The sequence below is a fragment of the Gobio gobio genome (assembly GCF_949357685.1).
Source record: "Gobio gobio genome assembly, chromosome: 5".
Taxonomy (NCBI): Eukaryota; Metazoa; Chordata; class Actinopteri; order Cypriniformes; family Gobionidae; genus Gobio; species Gobio gobio.
Window position 1 is genome coordinate 6,609,728 of NC_137101.1, and position 19,602 is coordinate 6,629,329.

At 44.3% G+C, this 19,602-nt stretch overlaps 1 protein-coding gene across 2 annotated transcripts; it reads right to left on the reverse strand.

Annotated features, from left to right (window-relative positions):
• Nucleotides 1-7,554: 7,554 nt before the first annotated feature.
• LOC307126759 (sialic acid-binding Ig-like lectin 14) lies at nucleotides 7,555-18,466 on the reverse strand. 2 transcript variants are annotated; one of them, XM_079817446.1, is made up of 7 exons: nucleotides 18,425-18,466; nucleotides 17,829-17,892; nucleotides 17,334-17,696; nucleotides 10,826-11,143; nucleotides 10,462-10,728; nucleotides 10,166-10,198; nucleotides 7,555-9,660 (listed from the first exon to the last, which is right to left on the reverse strand). In XM_079817446.1, the coding sequence occupies exons 2-7, from the start codon at nucleotides 17,881-17,883 to the stop codon at nucleotides 9,638-9,640; spliced, it is 1,059 nt and encodes a 352-aa protein (XP_079673572.1). In that variant the 5' UTR covers nucleotides 17,884-17,892; nucleotides 18,425-18,466; the 3' UTR covers nucleotides 7,555-9,637. The 2 variants fall into 2 exon arrangements, with proteins under 2 accessions (XP_079673572.1, XP_079673573.1); XM_079817447.1 differs by lacking the exon at nucleotides 10,166-10,198 and having other exon boundaries at nucleotides 7,556-9,585; nucleotides 10,648-10,728.
• Between the last annotated feature and the right edge of the window lie 1,136 nt (nucleotides 18,467-19,602).

Sequence of the window (19,602 nt, forward strand, 5' to 3'; positions counted from 1 at the left end):
TAAGGTTGGTTATTACATTATTACAGAACGAAACATGGGAAATTCAGGACTAAATATCTGGCAGATTCTTTCTTCCCTGAGATACTGAGAGAAACCAGAAGCAGAACAGATTTCAGCTAAATATGCTGTTTGTATCCCGTCTGTTTCTCTAATCAAGACACCGATGATAAAATGTTTCCACCAATAAAAAAGTGAATTAGGTACTTTTCATCAAAAATAACAGTAATTAAGAACCTAAAAAATACAACAAGTTTTAATAAATATTTTATTTTGCCTATATAAACAATAGTCTTCATGGTGGGAGTTAGTCTATTAGTGTCAGGGAATCTGAAACTTAGGACCCAGATGCAGGGTGAACAATGAAGACTTTATTAACACGACTCTAGACAGGGCACAACAAGGAAGTGACAAGGTGTGAGTTCAAACAGCAGGGCAGGGGACAGACACCACGATGACAGGCAGGGAGGACGACCACTGAGACCAGTCCAGGGAGACCATGAGCTTGCGGATGGCTTTGGAAGCAACACCAGGCAGGGCGATGGTGGGAAAACCCGGACAGGAACGCCAGGAACCTGAGACTTGATGTCCTCTCCCAGAATCAGCTCCAGTCTTGACTGCCCGGGATAAAGCGACAGTGGCCAAGGGAGACTCAGGACACAGGGCAGGAACCAACACAAGACACACACACACGACAAGACAACAAAAGATAAACAAGAGCGAAAAATAAAACCTAAGAATAGGGAAACTGCAACTAAGTATCAGAAATCTAAAAAGGAAAACAAAAGAGATATAATAAACTATAACAAACAAGAGGAGCTAGATAAATACTAGAAATGAAAGACTGGAACTAGAATCAAAGAAAAGTAAAAAACCAAACAGCAACTATGCAGGAAACTAGAGAAAGAAAAATAAGATCACTAAACTAGAGAGAAAACAAAACCAAAGCTAGAGAAAACCAAAAAGTAAGGCTAGGGGAAAACAAAGCTAATAACTATAACTATGGCAAGAGTAACAGCAATCACAAGGACAAGATAAGCCAGACAACGAATGCACACAAACGCAACGAACCAGCAAGGACATGAGGGAAAGTAGCACAATATAAAGGGACCAGAGCACATGAGGATCAGGTGAGCACAATTAGTGAAACAAGGACTAGACAATGGCTGTTTCCGAAATCGCCCCCTATACCCTCATTCACTATTCCCTACATTAGTCCACTGATATAGTCCACTTCGAAAACGAGTGAGTGATTTCGGACACTAAGTCGCCGGAAAGGCAGCCGTTTTTGCAGTTCGTGCTTGCTGTTTGGCAGCTCCAGTAATAATGAAAATATTTATCCTGAACTCTGCTACGGAAACTAGCATGTAACCTTAATCAAACAATATAATAATCATCTTAAAAAGGATCATTTATACCTGTATGCATGATATTGGGCTGGACCAGTGCGGTTCGGAAGATTGATGGATGATTGATTCAGCTGTGGGCACTATTTGAGGGAACAGCCATTTAGTGGTGTCCGAAACCATAGTGGACGTTATTAAGTGCACTCATACAATCCCACAATGCACCACAATAACGAGTTTGCAACCGATGTATGCTCGACGGCTAGAGAATACCCATAATGCACTGTGAGAGTCGCGCCGTGCATTGAATGAATTCCCGCATTTCGCCAGGAGATGGCATCGACTCACACACTTTTTAAGACCAATGATATTGGGCCCACTCACTTGTATCGTCTCTAATTGAGCACGTCTGTTTACATACCCTGATAAACACTGATTAAACGCGTTAGTAGCTTTATTTTCACTTTTCTAATATTTTCTTCATATTCATAGAAAATAAAATCCTTTCCGATCTGATATATGATGGAAAAAAGGATCAGTGCGAGTTTGGCAAAAGGCGGATTCGAACCTCTGATCGATTCGCGTCAGATCTTAACATCATGCGTCTTACCCCTACACTATTGCTGCTGATGAAGATTGTGTATCCCGTAGGTGTGTCTTCCTCAACCAGACGTTTAAACAAGCCGATATATTTAAATATATTTTTTGTAAATTGCATCTACTCCAGTAAAATGTTTCTGTTAAAGGACCCACCGACATTTTTTTTGCTTCTGACGCCCATAATATTAATAGTAGCCTACTATAAAGTATGAAATATATAGGCCTACTACAAATATTATTATTATTTTTTTAATTAAATGCTTATTAGTTACTTTATTATTCCCCTTTCCAAGTAAGTTCAGTGCCACAAGTAAAAAGTTATAGGGTTAACTTTAAGCTTGTTGGCTCGTTTTTGGAGTAGTGGAGTAATGGAGAATGAGGGTACATAGGGCGAATCGGACAGCGGTAAGTTCATTCATTCAGGGCGCGGATCTCACAGTGCATTGAGAGTACACCGTCTGGTTGAGTGAGTGAACGTTTCAAACGCATAAGGAGTTGTTTCTCGTTTGCTCTCGAAATGCTCTCGCGGGACTTTGCTGTCATACGCCGATCGGGCATCGAACAAGCATATTCTCCAGCGCGTACATCTAATGTACACTCGTTATTGCGGTGCATGGTGGGATTGAATAAGTGCACTCAAAGACGTCCACTATTGTTTCGGACACCATTAAAAATGGATGTTCACTCAAATAGTGCCCTATTTAAGGGTATAGGGGGCGATTTCGAACACAGCCAATGACTAAACAAGGGGGCGTGGTAAAGGGAAACAAGGAGGCAGGACGAGAGGAACACACAAACAAAGACACAGCCATGTGCTCAAGCACAAGACAAACAAAGAAACACTAAACAAGGACAAAACAGACAAGACTGTCAGGGCAGGATCCTGACAGTACCCTCCCCCCAACGGACGCCTCCTGGCGTCCACACTGGGCAAAGGAAAAAGAGGTGGTAACAATTGGGAGGGTGGGCGGGGAACAAAACTGGGAGTACCAGGGCAGACAGGAAACCCGGGGGGCAGAACTGGGGAGGAAAATAATCCAGGAGAGTAGTTAGGGACTGACCAGGGAGGTGCTGACTTCGGGAACCCATAAGGACCAGGTAAAAGGGAGGGTGGGATGGGAGGGGTAGGGACAAAACTACGGGTCCTCCTGGGAACATGGGTTTGCTCTAATGGGTGGGGTTTGAAAGTGACCTTGGTGTCAGAAACAGTCTTAGGGAAAAGTTCTTGATTGGGGACAGATTTAGGGAAGAACTCAGGGACCATGACTGCATTGGCACGGAAGGTGGATCCTTGGGGAACAGACTCAGGAAACAACTTAACATTCCTCAAGACTTCAGGGACAGACACGGGACTTGACTCGGGAGCGCCCTCCTGGGCTGCACTGGCGAGTTCGGGGACTGGCTCGCGTGCGCCCTCCTGGGCAGCACTGGCGTGCTCGGGGACTGGCTCGCGAGCGCCCTCCTGGGCAGCACTGGCGTGCTCGGGGACAGGCTCGCGAGCGCCCTCCTGGGCAGCACTGGCGTGCTCGGGGACAGGCTCGCGAGCGCCCTCCTGGGCAGCACTGGCGTGCACGGGGACCGGCTCGCGAGCGCCCTCCTGGGCAGCACTGGCGTGCACGGGGACCGGCTCGCGAGCGCCCTCCTGGGCAGCACTGGCGTGCTCGTGGGCTGGAGCCCGCACTGGACTGTGCACTGGGATGACTGCAGGAGCGCACTCGACCGGCTCTGGGATGACTGCAGTGGGTTCTGGGATGACTGCAGTAGAGCGCTTGGCGGGTTCTGGGATGACTGCAGTAGAGCGCTTGGCGGGTTCTGGGATGACTGCAGTAGAGCGCTTGGCGGGTTCTGGGATGACTGCAGTAGAGCGCTTGGCATGCTCACTGGGCTCAGGAATGGCTGGAGCCGACACTGGACTGGGCTCAGGAGCTGGAGCTGGAGGCGACACTGGACTGGGCTCAGGAGCTGGAGCTGGAGGCGACACTGGACTGGGCTCAGGAGCTGGAGCTGGAGGCGACACTGGACTGGGCACAGGGGCTGGAGCTGACAGATTCAGGCCCTCCTGGACCAACAGGTTAGGGGCCTCTAGAAGGGCATCTGACTTGCCAACATTAGCCTTCCTTTTCCTCCGCTTCTGAGGGCATGACAATCTGTACTCGACTGGCTCTGGACTGGCAGGAGCGTACTCGACTGGCTCTGGACTGGCAGGAGCGTACTCGACTGGCTCTGGACTGGCAGGAGCTGACTCGACTGGCTCTGGACTGGCAGGAGCTGACTCGACTGGCTCTGGACTGGCAGGAGCTGACTCGACTGGCTCTGGACTGGCAGGAGCTGACTCGACTGGCTCTGGACTGGCAGGAGCTGACTCGACTGGCTCTGGACTGGCAGGAGCTGACTCGACTGGCTCTGGACTGGCAGGAGCTGACTCGACTGGCTCTGGACTGGCAGGAGCTGACTCGACTGGCTCTGGACTGGCAGGAGCTGACTCGACTGGCTCTGGACTGGCAGGAGCTGACTCGACTGGCTCTGGACTGGCAGGAGCTGACTCGACTGGCTCTGGACTGGCAGGAGCTGACTCGACTGGCTCTGGACTGGCAGGAGCTGACTCGACTGGCTCTGGACTGGCAGGAGCTGACTCGACTGGCTCTGGACTGGCAGGAGCTGACTCGACTGGCTCTGGACTGGCAGGAGCTGACTCGACTGGCTCTGGACTGGCAGGAGCTGACTCGACTGGCTCTGGACTGGCAGGAGCTGACTCGACTGGCTCTGGACTGGCAGGAGCTGACTCGACTGGCTCTGGACTGGCAGGAGCTGACTCGACTGGCTCTGGACTGGCAGGAGCTGACTCGACTGGCTCTGGACTGGCAGGAGCTGACTCGACTGGCTCTGGACTGGCAGGAGCTGACTCGACTGGCTCTGGACTGGCAGGAGCTGACTCGACTGGCTCTGGACTGGCAGGAGCTGACTCGACTGGCTCTGGACTGGCAGGAGCTGACTCGACTGGCTCTGGACTGGCAGGAGCTGACTCGACTGGCTCTGGACTGGCAGGAGCTGACTCGACTGGCTCTGGACTGGCAGGAGCTGACTCGACTGGCTCTGGACTGGCAGGAGCTGACTCGACTGGCTCTGGACTGGCAGGAGCTGACTCGACTGGCTCTGGACTGGCAGGAGCTGACTCGACTGGCTCTGGACTGGCAGGAGCTGACTCGACTGGCTCTGGACTGGCAGGAGCTGACTCGACTGGCTCTGGACTGGCAGGAGCTGACTCGACTGGCTCTGGACTGGCAGGAGCTGACTCGACTGGCTCTGGACTGGCAGGAGCTGACTCGACTGGCTCTGGACTGGCAGGAGCTGACTCGACTGGCTCTGGACTGGCAGGAGCTGACTCGACTGGCTCTGGACTGGCAGGAGCTGACTCGACTGGCTCTGGACTGGCAGGAGCTGACTCGACTGGCTCTGGACTGGCAGGAGCTGACTCGACTGGCTCTGGACTGGCAGGAGCTGACTCGACTGGCTCTGGACTGGCAGGAGCTGACTCGACTGGCTCTGGACTGGCAGGAGCTGACTCGACTGGCTCTGGACTGGCAGGAGCTGACTCGACTGGCTCTGGACTGGCAGGAGCTGACTCGACTGGCTCTGGACTGGCAGGAGCTGACTCGACTGGCTCTGGACTGGCAGGAGCTGACTCGACTGGCTCTGGACTGGCAGGAGCTGACTCGACTGGCTCTGGACTGGCAGGAGCTGACTCGACTGGCTCTGGACTGGCAGGAGCTGACTCGACTGGCTCTGGACTGGCAGGAGCTGACTCCGGAATGACCGTAGCAAACTTGATGGGCTCAGGATGTACCACAGCACACTCTACGGGCTCTGAACTGGCAGGAACGGCTGGAACTGTCTTGGTGGAAACAGAGACTGATGCAGCTGTCCGAGCCGCCCTTCTCCTTCTCAACCTTCGTTTCTCAGTAGGATTTAACAGAGGTTCAATGGCTTGACTCGATGAAGGAGGAAGAGTGAGGTCATCACTACAGACAGGCTCTGATGGTGTCAGGATCTGCCAATCCCCGCGATGATGCAGGTAATTGGAGAAGTTCCAGAAGTCCAGGACCCGAAGTTGTTCCATTTCCCACTGTGGTAGAGGGTCATCCAGACAGATGTTAAAAGCATCCTTGAGGGCTGCATCATCGTACTCAAGGCCCTTAGCCATAGTCCAGAAGAACTGGGCAAAGGACCGCACCTCCCGGCCCTGTTGGCGAAGAGATGCCACTCCCCGCTGGAGCGCCACCCTCTCCTGAGCAGTTGCTGGAGGAACAATACGGAAGCTCATCCTGCTGGGTCCAAACTGGCTGGTTCGTTCTGTCAGAGAATCTGAAACTTAGGACCCAGATGCACGGTGAACAATGAAGACTTTATTAACACGACTCTAGACAGGGCACAACAAGGAAGTGACAAGGTGTGAGTTCAAACAGCAGGGCAGGGGACAGACACCACGATGACAGGCAGGGAGGACGACCACTGAGACCAGTCCAGGGAGACCATGAGCTTGCGGATGGCTTTGGAAGCAACACCAGGCAGGGCGATGGTGGGAAAACCCGGACAGGAACGCCAGGAACCTGACACTTGATGTCCTCTCCCAGAATCAGCTCCAGTCTTGACTGCCCGGGATAAAGCGACAGTGGCCAAGGGAGACTCAGGACACAGAGCAGGAACCAACACAAGACACACACACACGACAAGACAACAAAAGATAAACAAGAGCGAAAAATAAAACCTAAGAATAGGGAAACTGCAACTAAGTATCAGAAATCTAAAAAGGAAAACAAAAGAGATATAATAAACTATAATAAACTATAACAAACAAGAGGAGCTAGATAAATACTAGAAATGAAAGACTGGAACTAGAATCAAAGAAAAGTAAAAAACCAAACAGCAACTATGCAGGAAACTAGAGAAAGAAAAATAAGATCACTAAACTAGAGAGAAAACAAAACCAAAGCTAGAGAAAACCAAAAAGTAAGGCTAGGGGAAAACAAAGCTAATAACTATAACTATGGCAAGAGTAACAGCAATCACAAGGAGAAGATAAGCCAGACAACGAATGCACACAAACGCAACGAACCAGCAAGGACATGAGGGAAAGTAGCACAATATAAAGGGACCAGAGCACATGAGGATCAGGTGAGCACAATTAGTGAAACAAGGACTAGACAATGACTAAACAAGGGGGCGTGGTAAAGGGAAACAAGGAGGCAGGACGAGAGGAACACACAAACAAAGACACAGCCATGTGCTCAAGCACAAGACAAACAAAGAAACACTAAACAAGGACAAAACAGACAAGACTGTCAGGGCAGGATCCTGACAATTAGTGGATAGCCATCATATTAAGCTCCTTATCAACAGCGATCATAATGCTATTGTGATCATATTAAATATGAAGCAAAAGGCTTCAGGCCTTCTCAGATCATCACAACTTGAAGCAGGGCGGCCAACTGTCACGCCACCGCGAGTGATGCTGTTCTCATGCATCACACGTCCATTTTCTCACGCAGTGAAAAGAGAAGAGGACACTGACAGACAAGACAGAGCAGGTTACTATGATGTGAAACAAAGTCTCAGCCTTCGAAATTGTCAATTTTATTATGAAATTCAAACTATAAATACAGTTTTGGCGCTTTTAAATGTGAAGTGACCGATCGCGGCACGTGAACCGACAATCTCTTCCTCTTTACTTGTGAATAGCAAATAAACATGAATGAACTTTAAAAGGTATGTTGAACCAACATTAGAAAGCTTTTAAAATTCTCATGACCAGCCATACAAGAATTTATCACACTTTATTGTAGTAACAACATGAAGTTATTATACAGTAGTTTCTAGACTGCTATGTTTAAAGGTCCTGTTCTTCGTGATCCCATTTTTCAAACTTTAGTTAGTGTGTAATGTTGCTGTTAGAGCATTTATAATACCTGTAAAATTATAAAGCTCAAAGTTCAATGCCAAGCGAGATATTTTATTTAACAGAAGTTCCCTTTCAAAGCCTACAGCGAACGGCCGGTTAGGACTACATCCTGGTATTTCCTGCTTTAATTACGTCAGTAGAGCAGTATGTCGACTAACCTCCGCCCACAAGAACACGCGAAAAAGGGGGCGTGGTCTTGCTGCTCCCGCGTGGAGAATAGGAAGTGTTGCGTTCGGTTGCGTTCGTATAGTTTGTTTGTCGCCATGTCGTCGAGACGCTGTTATTTTCATCCCGGAGTCAAGTCACCTTTGTTTGGCTTTCCCAGGGACGCTGTACTTAGAGATCATTGAGCGCATGCATCCCCGTTATGGTGAGAGGCGTGACCTTTCCGGTAACGTGCGCTCTGCGTGCGCTAAGCTGCTGTCGAATCACAACACGGGAACCGCTGGCACAATCAGAACTCGTTACGTGTTTCTGAAGGAGGGACTTCATAGAACAGGGAAATCTTTCAAGCCGTTTTGAGGACAGTGAAAACAGCAGTATACAGATAAGTAAATTGTGTGAAAAATACTGTGTTTTTTTACACGCGAAACATGAACACATGTTATATTGCACACTGTAAACACAATCAAAGCTTCAAAAAAACACGAAAAACGGCACCTTTAAGGTACTTGAGAGATACTGTACATTGTCCTATAAGCATGATTACCTGTAATTATAGTTTTAACAAATGCCACAAGTACAACAACTGGTACATCTTTATAAGAGCAAGTGCAAACAAGAATCTGGAGCTTTAAAGTCTGGACCTTCATGAATTCTGGACCAGGCTAGTTTTCTCTGTGTAAAATGTGTTCTGTTCTAATTTAGGAAAAACCTGGCTTCCTGATATCCAAGGAGATTACATAAATCATTAAGAGCATGAGGACATCATTAAAAGAATTTGAAAATTGCATTTCAATAGAAGAAAATGTTCAGTGAAGTTACACTTCCCGTGGCACTTTGAAGTAGAAAATTCTGTCAAACTGAAAAGGTTCGAGATGCTTAAATATAAAACACTTCACACAAGGACAGACATGCAAACAATGAATTATGATAATTAGTAAGTAATTGCTGTAATTGACTTTGCATGTGTAGGTTGTAATCAAGTTATCACAGTAACAAAAAACATCAAATGCTTCACACTTCAACCAAATCTACACTCTTGCATCTGTGTGTGTAGAGTCAGCATTACGAGATGCTCACTTGGTTAACTTCTACTGGGCCGATTCCATCGTAACTGTAACACTGCAAACGTGTCACTTCTTTTTTTACAAACTGAGACGTGTTAAAATGGCTACAGATGCAACAGTATTCTCATATTAATCACTAAAGTCAAGACTTATTATTAAATGAAGAGCATTTTTATGTTAGCAAGCAAATTATTTTAAGCAAAACTAATATATTAATCATAAAAATTACCATATCTATTATAACACTTCCATTACCACTCTTTAAAAAATAATTCTCCATCAAACATTTTCACCATAAATATAGATTGTGGTGTAAATACTCCAGTATACTAATGATTGTGGGTCTGAGCTGTGGTCGGTGTTGTTGATGGTCAGGTTCTGTCCGGTCTGCTCTGGTTTCAGGGGATCTTCAGTGTCTCTGTACCAGGTGTAGTTGAGCACCGGTGGGTTTGCATCACTGCTGCAGCTCAGAGTCACTGAACCGCCCTCCAGAACAAAACCAGACGCATTTACAGACACAGATGTTCATGATCTATATGAGGAGAAAACCAATCAAGCGATTACATTATGATTTACAGCACTAATGCTAGATGATCAGACAGCAGCTCCTCATAGTCGTGTCTATTCAGTGCTGAAAGTCATATTGTGACTGTGTGAAAAAGTATACATCACATCTGCTTTAATGGTGAAATTGCACCTTCTTCATGTCAGTCCATGTTTATTGTTTGACCATAAATAATGCACTTTCATTGCATCCAAATGTAATCTAGAGCAGTATTATGTGTTTGCTAAGGTATTCTGAGTGCATTTCAGCACATTTGTATGCAGTTACTGTATTAAATTCACAGTATTTATGTCATGGTGTGTTGGTCATGCTGGCTTTAAAAATTATTTCTTACATGAAAATTATAAATACATGAATATTATTTTCACATAATACTTCATATCATTTTTTAATTTAATTTTATAGTTTATGGGTTTAAACAAAAAAAGCTTTTCAGTCTGATAGTAAATGAGAACAGACTCCTGATACTCACACTGGACGTCCAGCTGCACTGATGCGTTCTGAGCTGTCAAATTACAGATTAATAAAGTCATGTTTATTATATTTGCATTTAGTTCATGTTGTCTTCTGTGCATTTACAAGCCTAGTAAAGGATGAACAAACTGTTAAAATTAGGTAATTTATAGTAACGTTGATAATGCTATGTGCAAAGCAAGTGACTTTAAATCTTTGTAATTAAAGTAACAATGAAGGTTATATATAGTCTAATATCTCCAGTCTGATGTACTAATGATTGTGAGTAAATGAGAACAGACTCCTGATACTCACACTGGACGTCCAGCAGCACTGATGCGTTCTGAGCGCCGTGTTTGTTCTGAGCTGTACAGACGTATCGTCCGCTGTGTGTCGGGTCGGTGTTGTTGATGGTCAGGTTCTGTCCGGTCTGCTCTGGTTTCAGGGGATCTTCAGTGTCTCTGTACCAGGTGTAGTTGAGCACCGGTGGGTTTGCATCACTGCTGCAGCTCAGAGTCACTGAACCGCCCTCCAGAACAAAACCAGATGGACTGACATGCGCAGATGTGTTTTTAGGAGCATCTAATGGAGGAGAAAAACATTCAAGCGATTATGTTAAATTTCACAGCACTAATTCTAGATGATCAGACAGCATTGATTGAAATAATCCCTGTCTTACACTGAACACGTAGCTTATGGGACTCTTGTTTTGTGATCTGCTGCTGGTGTGTTGCAGTGCAGGTGAAAGTGGCTAAATGATGACGGTGAGTTACAGTGAAGATCAGATCAGAGATGAGCTCAGTTTGCTCCTGACGCTGCTGTTGTGTGACGTTCTCGCTGAGGAGGTGTTCAGGAGACGATCTCCATGTGAGAACAGCTGGACTAAAGGGACAGAAGATCTTAGTCGAGCAGCGCAGATTCACAGAGCTTCCCTCCATCACCTTTTTCACTTCCTGCTGATCCTTCAACAGACTCACTGTGGGTTTGGGTGGAGAATCTACAACACACACAGTCAAACATTACAGGATCATATGGATCATCATATATTGTACAGTAGTAGATTTATTTTTCATTTATGTCCAGTCACACTATCCAACTCATTTTGCATCGCAGGTGTAAGCTAATTTCTGTGAATGTGTGAGACTTCTGATTCATAAGCCGCTATAGACCTAATGCACCAGTTTATGTCATGCCATGTTTAGAATTTTGTGTTTGAACTATGGGATTGAACGACTTCAGATTTTTTTAAAGGGTAACTAAACCCCTGCTCAGAGCTTAACTCCACCCACTGGCAATTTTCAAAAAATGCTGAAAAAGTGGGCAGAGCCCGGCGGACACAGAGGGGACGAACCGAGGGCGGGGCTGAGCGGAGGGCGTGCACCTGAGACCCGCAGTGACGGATTGATTGACAGCTGTCAGACTCGCGAGTCGCAAAGATGGAGAATGACTGGAGTGATGCCAGCTTTGCAACAGAGCGGTCATTCTCCTACCTTCACCTGAAGTGGAGGAGGGTGGATTGTCTGTAGACACAGACCCAGAGCCTTTTCAATGCGAGCCGCTGCTCAAACTGCGTTAACTCCCGATGCCGACGATGCTAGTGAAGCAGCCGCGCAAGAGAACTGACCTAATCTATCTGCGTCCGCGGCAACCACTTGCGTGTCAGGGTTTGAAAGCGCGTCTCATGTATGAAAATTATCTGTACACATGACGGGCAGCAATAATATCGCAAGAAAAGCCTGACGTGTACTGACAACTGCATTATTTAACCGTATTTTCTTCAATACAATGTTAAAGCAAGTGTCAAGAGAGTTTCATTCATAATGTTTACTTCATGTAACATGACTGTTCATACTGGAGTGAAGCCGTTCTCATCCTGTGATTGGGGGAAACATTTCTGAGGGCGTGGTGAGCTCGTGCTAGGGGCGCGGATAGTGAGCCATTGGAGGTACCATCCTACGTCACGATGTACCACAACGTCCAATAGGAAAATTCAACTGCAGTAGCCACCGTTCAACCTTAAGAGGGCAGCACTTTGGCGGTTTTACACCATATTTTATAGAATTAAAACACTTTATACCCAAATGTCAAAACATTTACTCGAATCAATGAACAGCATTAATAAAGCCCCAGTATTACAGATCATTAACTAAAAAAAGTTGGTTTAGGGTTTAGTTACCATTTAAAGTCGACATTTGTGTGATGAAAGTCGAGTCGACTAGTCGCTGATGATGTAATTAATTAACAAATAAGCCTGAACCTTGAGGTGAGACACGCACGCAGGTTTTCTTGTGCACAGCTATGGTATGACAGGAAAATAATGGCAAATGTTTTTTAAACAATAAAGCTTGTTGAATTGCACTACTTGAAAAACATGCTTGTATTTTAATGCATTGTATTTCTAGGGCTTGCATTTTTATGGGCTGAAATTCAACATGATTGTATATTTAAAAAAATTAAATAATCCATATTCATCTCTCAGATTTCACTTCCAAAATATTAATTTTGTTTAAAAGTACAACCTATAATATTCGACAGGCAATTGTCGGTCCATTTTATTTCGCTTTACAAATTCGCTTCCTCAAATTCAGTGGTTCAAATTCGAGAGAAAATTCAACAGTTCACATCCGGGAACGGCAGGAATAGCAGTAGATTACCGAGCATAATCTCCATCTGCTGTTAGTCGACCTCACCAGCAGGTGGTGCAAGCGGCTGTTGACGAAGACCAGAGCAACGTGTAGAGAGAGTCATTCATTCATTAAATGGATTTACAGAAATGGAGCAAGCGATACGTATCTGTGATGATTATTATTATTATTAGCCTGACAAGCAAGACCTACATCAAGATGTTGGGTCTGGAAACTCACCAATGGCAGGGCTCAATCCGAGGGGCGGGATAAACGGTTGTCTTTCAAACTCCCTCTGCATGCAATTGGATAGCACCACAACCAACCAGAGAAGAAGAAGGTGAAGCCGAGCTAACGTTAGTTGATAGACTTTCGCCGTATCCGGTAGGCAAAACTTCGAACATATCTTCTTTTCTTAAGAATGACTTCAGTGCCGTTCTTTGTTCTTTTCTCAAAAAAAAGTTTAACTCCAAGTCTTCCAGAGTCGCGGCCAAAGCCGATTCAAAAGGCAGCTGTTCGTCAGCTTTGTTTACGAGTAGCACACAGAACCTCCGCAACTCTGCCGTCATTATGTTAAGCCCGCCCACCAACTCTACACACGCTGTGATTGGCCTGACCAGAGTTTGGTTTTTCCAGCTCTCAGGTCTACTGAGAGTTGCTAGACTACACTCGCGGCAAAATACATTTTCTGCCGCTAGGGTGCGTCTAGATTTCTAGGCTAGGGAACGGCAGGAATAGCAGTAGATTACCGAGCATAATCTCCATCTGCTGTAATGCTGCGTTCACACCAGACGCGAATTGAGCGTCAGGCGCGAGTGATTTCAATGTTAAGTCAATGGAAAGGCGCGTTGACGCGCGTCTGGAGGTCCCGCGGCGCGGAAGGCGCGTTACGCGCGGCGCGAAGGACGCGAATCCGCTTCATTTGCGCGTCCAGTTCGCGCGAATGGCGCGAATTGGACGCGAATTGAGCGTCTTGCGCGATACGCGCGTTACACGCGAATGGTGCTTTTGTGCATTCACGCGTTTGAAGCGAATTCGCGTCTGACGCCCGAGTTGAAAAATTTGAACTTTGGCGTCAATTCGCGCCGCGTTAACCAATCAGGAGCCTGCTCGCTGCTGTCACGTGGTAAAGTGACGTGTATGAGAAACCCTGCATAAATTAAAAACAGTACTATTGTGTCACAAAATGTAGTTTTAAGACGTTTTCAGGTGGGAATGTAGTTGTTTAAAGCTCAAATCTGTGGTTTATTTATAAAGAGAGCGCCTATTTAAAAAAAATAATCTTGTGTTTTTGGAGTTGTGAGATCCAGGCGATCACCGGACACTCAGCGCTCATTAACCCCGGCGAAGGCAGCCTTTCCTCGGCCAGTCCTTCTGGCGTCTGCCGCTGGCTCTGATGTCCTGTAGTGGTTCGTTTTGTGTAGATCTAACGGCCGAGCTTTGCTCTCATGAATCTATAATTTGTTGTCTGCCAAATCGTTTTGACTGAGGGCAAAGAGAAGTTTCATAACTTTATATTTTAAGGATATTTAAACATACATGCAGTGAAGATAATGTAGGAGTTGCCTGGACCACATTTGTGTGGCTATTAATGCTTAATATATATGTTTAATGAAAATGAAAAGAGGCAGAGTGGTGTTTTATGACATATTTCTCCTGGAGTGCCTTGAACGCGCGTCAATTTCGCTTCCAGCGCTCGATTTCTACGCGCGTCCAATTCTCTGCTGACGCGCGAATGCATTCAAAATGTACGCGCGTGAAACTAGACGCGGTAGACGCGATTTTGACGCTCAATTCGCGTTTGGTGTGAACGCAGCATTAGTCGACCTCACCAGCAGGTGGTGCAAGTGGCTGTTGACGAAGACCAGAGCAACGTGTAGAGAGAGTCATTCATTCATTAAATGGATTTGTAGCAGTAGCGTACCGTGGTGTTTCAGTCAGGGCCTTCACTAACAATCAACACACCCCACGCCGCTGCCATAACAACACCACACACACCGATACATACAATATACAATCATGCACTGTATGCACTACTATTGCGAACCCCGCTTTCAAAGTGCTCGTTGGGAAGGGGGCAAGCAACATAAAAGGACATGCGAGACAAAAAGGCAATTTAACTATTTATTGATACCACTGCACTCACATGTCACTGTTTAGACAACTGGTGAAATGAATCAAAATCAACTCACTGGCACAAATACTCTTAAACAAACGAACAAAAACACAGACTAAAAAGACCATCAAAAGAAACACAGAAAAAATACAGCTTGTCAGCTAACGTTACCGGCTTGACATCAGGATGCACATGAAGCTCGCGCAGCCCGTCATCTGCAGCGGCCATAGCTTATTTCACTTATAGATCACTCACAACCCGTGACAAGTTCAAACAGCTGATGACAACAGTGGGGGGTAGCGCCGACACATCGCTGGGCCTCTGGGGCGTTCTATCACTACACATCAAAATTTGATTGACTGGTGACCCACGTCAGTCAAAGTTATGATGCAATGGAAAATGGCAGCTTCAACTGAAGGCTAGCTATTCTACTAGTGCTGGTCCACGGAGCTGTGATGCGTTTAGATGATGAAAATACAGCTCAGCCTCACAAAAAATAACCACATTCTTTCTGGAAATATAATTGTAACGTACTGAAATAGAGAGTAATTGAATTTAGACACGTTCAGACACACATTAATTTAATTATGAAAAAATGTATATATTTTTCATTTTGACAGGGCCAGCAGAGAAGGCCCTGATGGCCCTGACAGCCCACCACTGATTTACAGAAATGGAGTTAGTGATGTGTATTTGTGATGATTATCACATGATTATGATTATCATATGATTATGATTATTGTGTGTTACAATGCAGCACTGCATTCGTTCAGAACGGTGATTAACTTGCCTGTACAATAAGCTGTTTAAAACGTGCATTCTCCCAATCAATTTTGAGCATCCAGATGGCATAATCAAACATGTCTTGTGGAGAGCTCTCTGAGTGTGTATTTGTCATTTTAGCTGTTGGAAACGAAGCGTGCGTGTCAGGAAATGCTTATCCTGTTGCGCCCTCTATAGGCCAGAGACTAGTCGACATCAAGCTTAAAGCGTCATCGTAGAGCATTAAAGGGTTAGTTCACCCAACAATGAAAATTATCCCATGATTTACTCTCAAGTATTTACTCATTCACCCTAAAGTCATCCTAGGTGTATATGACATTCTTCTTTCAGACGAATACAATCTGAGTTATATTAAAAAAGTCCTGGCTCTTCCAAGCTTTATAATGGCAGTAACTGTTGGGTCATTTTTGAAGTCCATAAAAGTGCATCTATCCATCATAAAACTGCATCTATCCATCATATAACTGCTCCACACGGCTCCGGGGGTTAATAATGGCCTTCTGAAGCAAAGCGATGCGTTTGTGTAAGAAAAATATCCATATTTAAAACTTTATAAAGTAAATGATCTAGCTTCCGGCGAATCGCCTTCCATATTCAACTTGTGTTGCGCCCTCGTCTCTCACAGTTCAGAATGCTTACGCTACATCAGATGACATTGCACACCAGTTACGCTCGTCTGACGTAAGCATTTCGAGAGACTTCAAAAATGACTCGTCAGTCACTGCCATTATAAAGCTTGGAAGAGCCAGGCCATTTTTTCATATAACTCAGATTGTATTCGTCTGAAAGAAGAATGTCATATACACCTAGGATGACTTGAGGGTGAGTAAATCATGGGCTAATTTTCATTTTTGGGTGAACTAACCCTTTAAAGTTGACTAGTGGATAAGTCAACTAATCTGTGCAAACCATAGACTGTAAAAAAAATATGGACGTATTGTCCGTGACGTCACCCATAGGATTCTGAAGAGCAGATTTGAAGTGTAAAGTCGTCATCGCGCATCACTCCCGGATAATAGAAAATGGGCAAAGAGGCGGGACGTGGGCGGAGCTGAGGTGACGTGATGACTAACAGACAGCAGACAAACGCCAATCCACCTGTCACTCAAAGTGGCCACGCCCTCAATTATGCAGAACTTTAAGGCTTTATATAATGTAAACGAATGAGTTATAAAAAAATGCACCCTCCTCACAGTTGTCATGAAGGGCAAAATTAGCCCTATAGACCAAAACCACAATTTGTACCAGACTATAAACATGTTTTTTTCTGCTGTAAGTTGGGCATTTTAACATGAGGCTCAATGAGATTCTATAGCGGCCAGTCGATTACTAGTCAAATTACAGTTTAAGTCACTTCCGTATTGGCTTCAAGAGAAACTGCGGGAGATTGCCGCTTGGTGCAAACTATAGTTTTTGCGGCAGTGTTCGTTTATGAGAACAGACATACATGATTACGATAATAAATTAAAATAATGTGAAAATGATCAGTTTGCATTATAAAGCAGCTTAACAGACTATTTTGAACAGTTAAATAACTGTAAGTGAATGACACCGGAAGCTTCACACAATCACGTTACAGAATATTAATTCAGCAGAGGAATAATAACAAATGGTCACGCCACACTTACATTAAGATAGAAGAACATGAACAATATGACACTCACCTCTGACAGCAATTTTAACTTTATATTCAAGTTTAGTGTAGCTATATTGCAATGTACCGCTGGCTTCAATTCTGAAGTAATATGATCCTTTATGACTCTGACGGACATTATCAAAGCGTGTGGTGCAGTTTTTCTCTCTAGGACTGCCGAATATTTCTCCTCTTAACGGTCCAGTGTCGGGGCGACTGGAGTCAAACACTAGAGTGTCAGGGTCTCCGTCTTTAAACCATTTTCTCTTTGCACTATCAGTGAGATCATATTCATATCCTTGATCAATATCAAATGTGCAGGGTATGAAAACACAGGATCCTTGTAGAGCTTCTACTGTCACCGGCAGATTGATATTAAAAACACAAAAAACTCCTAAAACACACACACACAAGAGGAACTGATCACACAGAGTTTACATGCAGAATAAATGCAGGGCTTATTGCTCTTTAATCTTACAGAGGTCACATGAAAATGCTTTCAGAATATAATCTATAAGAATGAGACCTTGTATCAGACATCCAGTGAGGAGGAACGTCAGCGATATTTCCATCATGTTCATTCACTCCACCTTACAACAGAAAACACAAACACAATCATACACACTCTTAAAGTAAAGCCTCTTCATTGGCATTGATGATCCATGAAGAATTTTTAACATCCATGGACTCTTTCCTTTCCACAAAAGATTCTTTACAGTGAAAAGTTCTTTAGATTATTAAAATGATGTTTATATTAAGAATAAATGTTTATTTTAAGAAATGTTCACTGACAAATTGTTCTTCTATTAAATCGCTGTTAAAAAACACATTTTAATCTTTGTGAGTGTATAAACGTTTAACAGTAATTTCCCTTTTTAACTTGTGTATGAATCTTTAGCTGTCAGTGTAAATTTGTTATTTCGATATTCGTTATTTCGATATTTCGAGTGAGATAATACATGTCATGAGAAAAAAATACAGGCTACTAAATCAAATCACTGAAATATCTTACATTATTTTTAGAAAGATTAAAAACAGTTTCATCTTAAACAAGTTTACAACCTCAAAACACTGAAAATCTCAAAACGACAGAAGTTTTAGTGTTGTGTGTAAAAGACTCACCAGAGACGAGAGGAAGAGCCTCGACTGTGACACTTTTACTCTGGATAGAGGTCTTTACTGCTATTAGAGATTTCACCACTTCCCCTTTCAGTCAGAACAAAAAAACGTCTTGTGAGATCCAGTGTAGAAACTCTCAATAATTCTCAGTTTATTCAGTGTTTAAAACGCAGTCGTAAAATAAACATTAACATTTTATTTCTTTGCGTATCTTACTTTTAAAGGTTGGTTATTACAGAACGAAACATGGGAAATTCAGGACTAAATATCTGGCAGATTCTTTCTTCCCTGAGATACTGAGAGAAACTGGAAGCAGAACAGATTTCAGCTAAATATGCTGTTTGTGTCCCGTCTGTTCCTCTAATCAAGACGCCGATGAGAAAATGTTTCCACCAATAAAAAGTGAATTAAAAAAGGAGGTAGTCTATTAGTGGATAGCCATCATATTAAGCTCCTTATCAACAGCGATCATAATGCTATGAACATATAGGCTATTAAAAATGAAGCAAAAGACCGCAGGCTTCAGGCCTTCTCAGAATAGCTCAGATCATCACAACTTGAAGCAGGACGGCCAATTGTCACACTTTCAGCACGAGATTCACACAAACTGTTCTCATGCATCACACGTCCATTTTCTGATGCAGCGAAAAGAGAAGAGGACACTGACAGACAAGACAGAGCAGGTTACTATGATGTGAAACAAAGTCTCAGCCTTCGAAATTTTGTCAATTTTATTACAAAATTCAAACTATAAATACAGTTTTGGCGCTCTTAAATGTGACGTGATCTCGGCATGTGAACCGATAATCTCTTCCTCTTTAATACTAGTGAATAGCAAATAAACACTAATGAACTTTAAAAGGTATGTTGAACCAACATAAATTAGAAAGCTTTTAAAATACTCATGACCAGCCATACAAGAATTAATCACACTTTATTGTAGTAACAACATGAAGTTATTATACAGTAGTTTCTAGACTGCTATGTTTAAGGTACTTGAGAGATACTGTACATTGTCCTATAAGCATGATTACCTGTAATTATAGTTTTAACAAATGCCACAAGTACAACAACTGGTACATCTTTATAAGAGCAAGTGCAAACAAGAATCTGGAGCTTTAAAGTCTAGACCTTCATGAATTATGGGCCAAGCTAGTTTTCTCTGTGTAAAATGTGTTCTG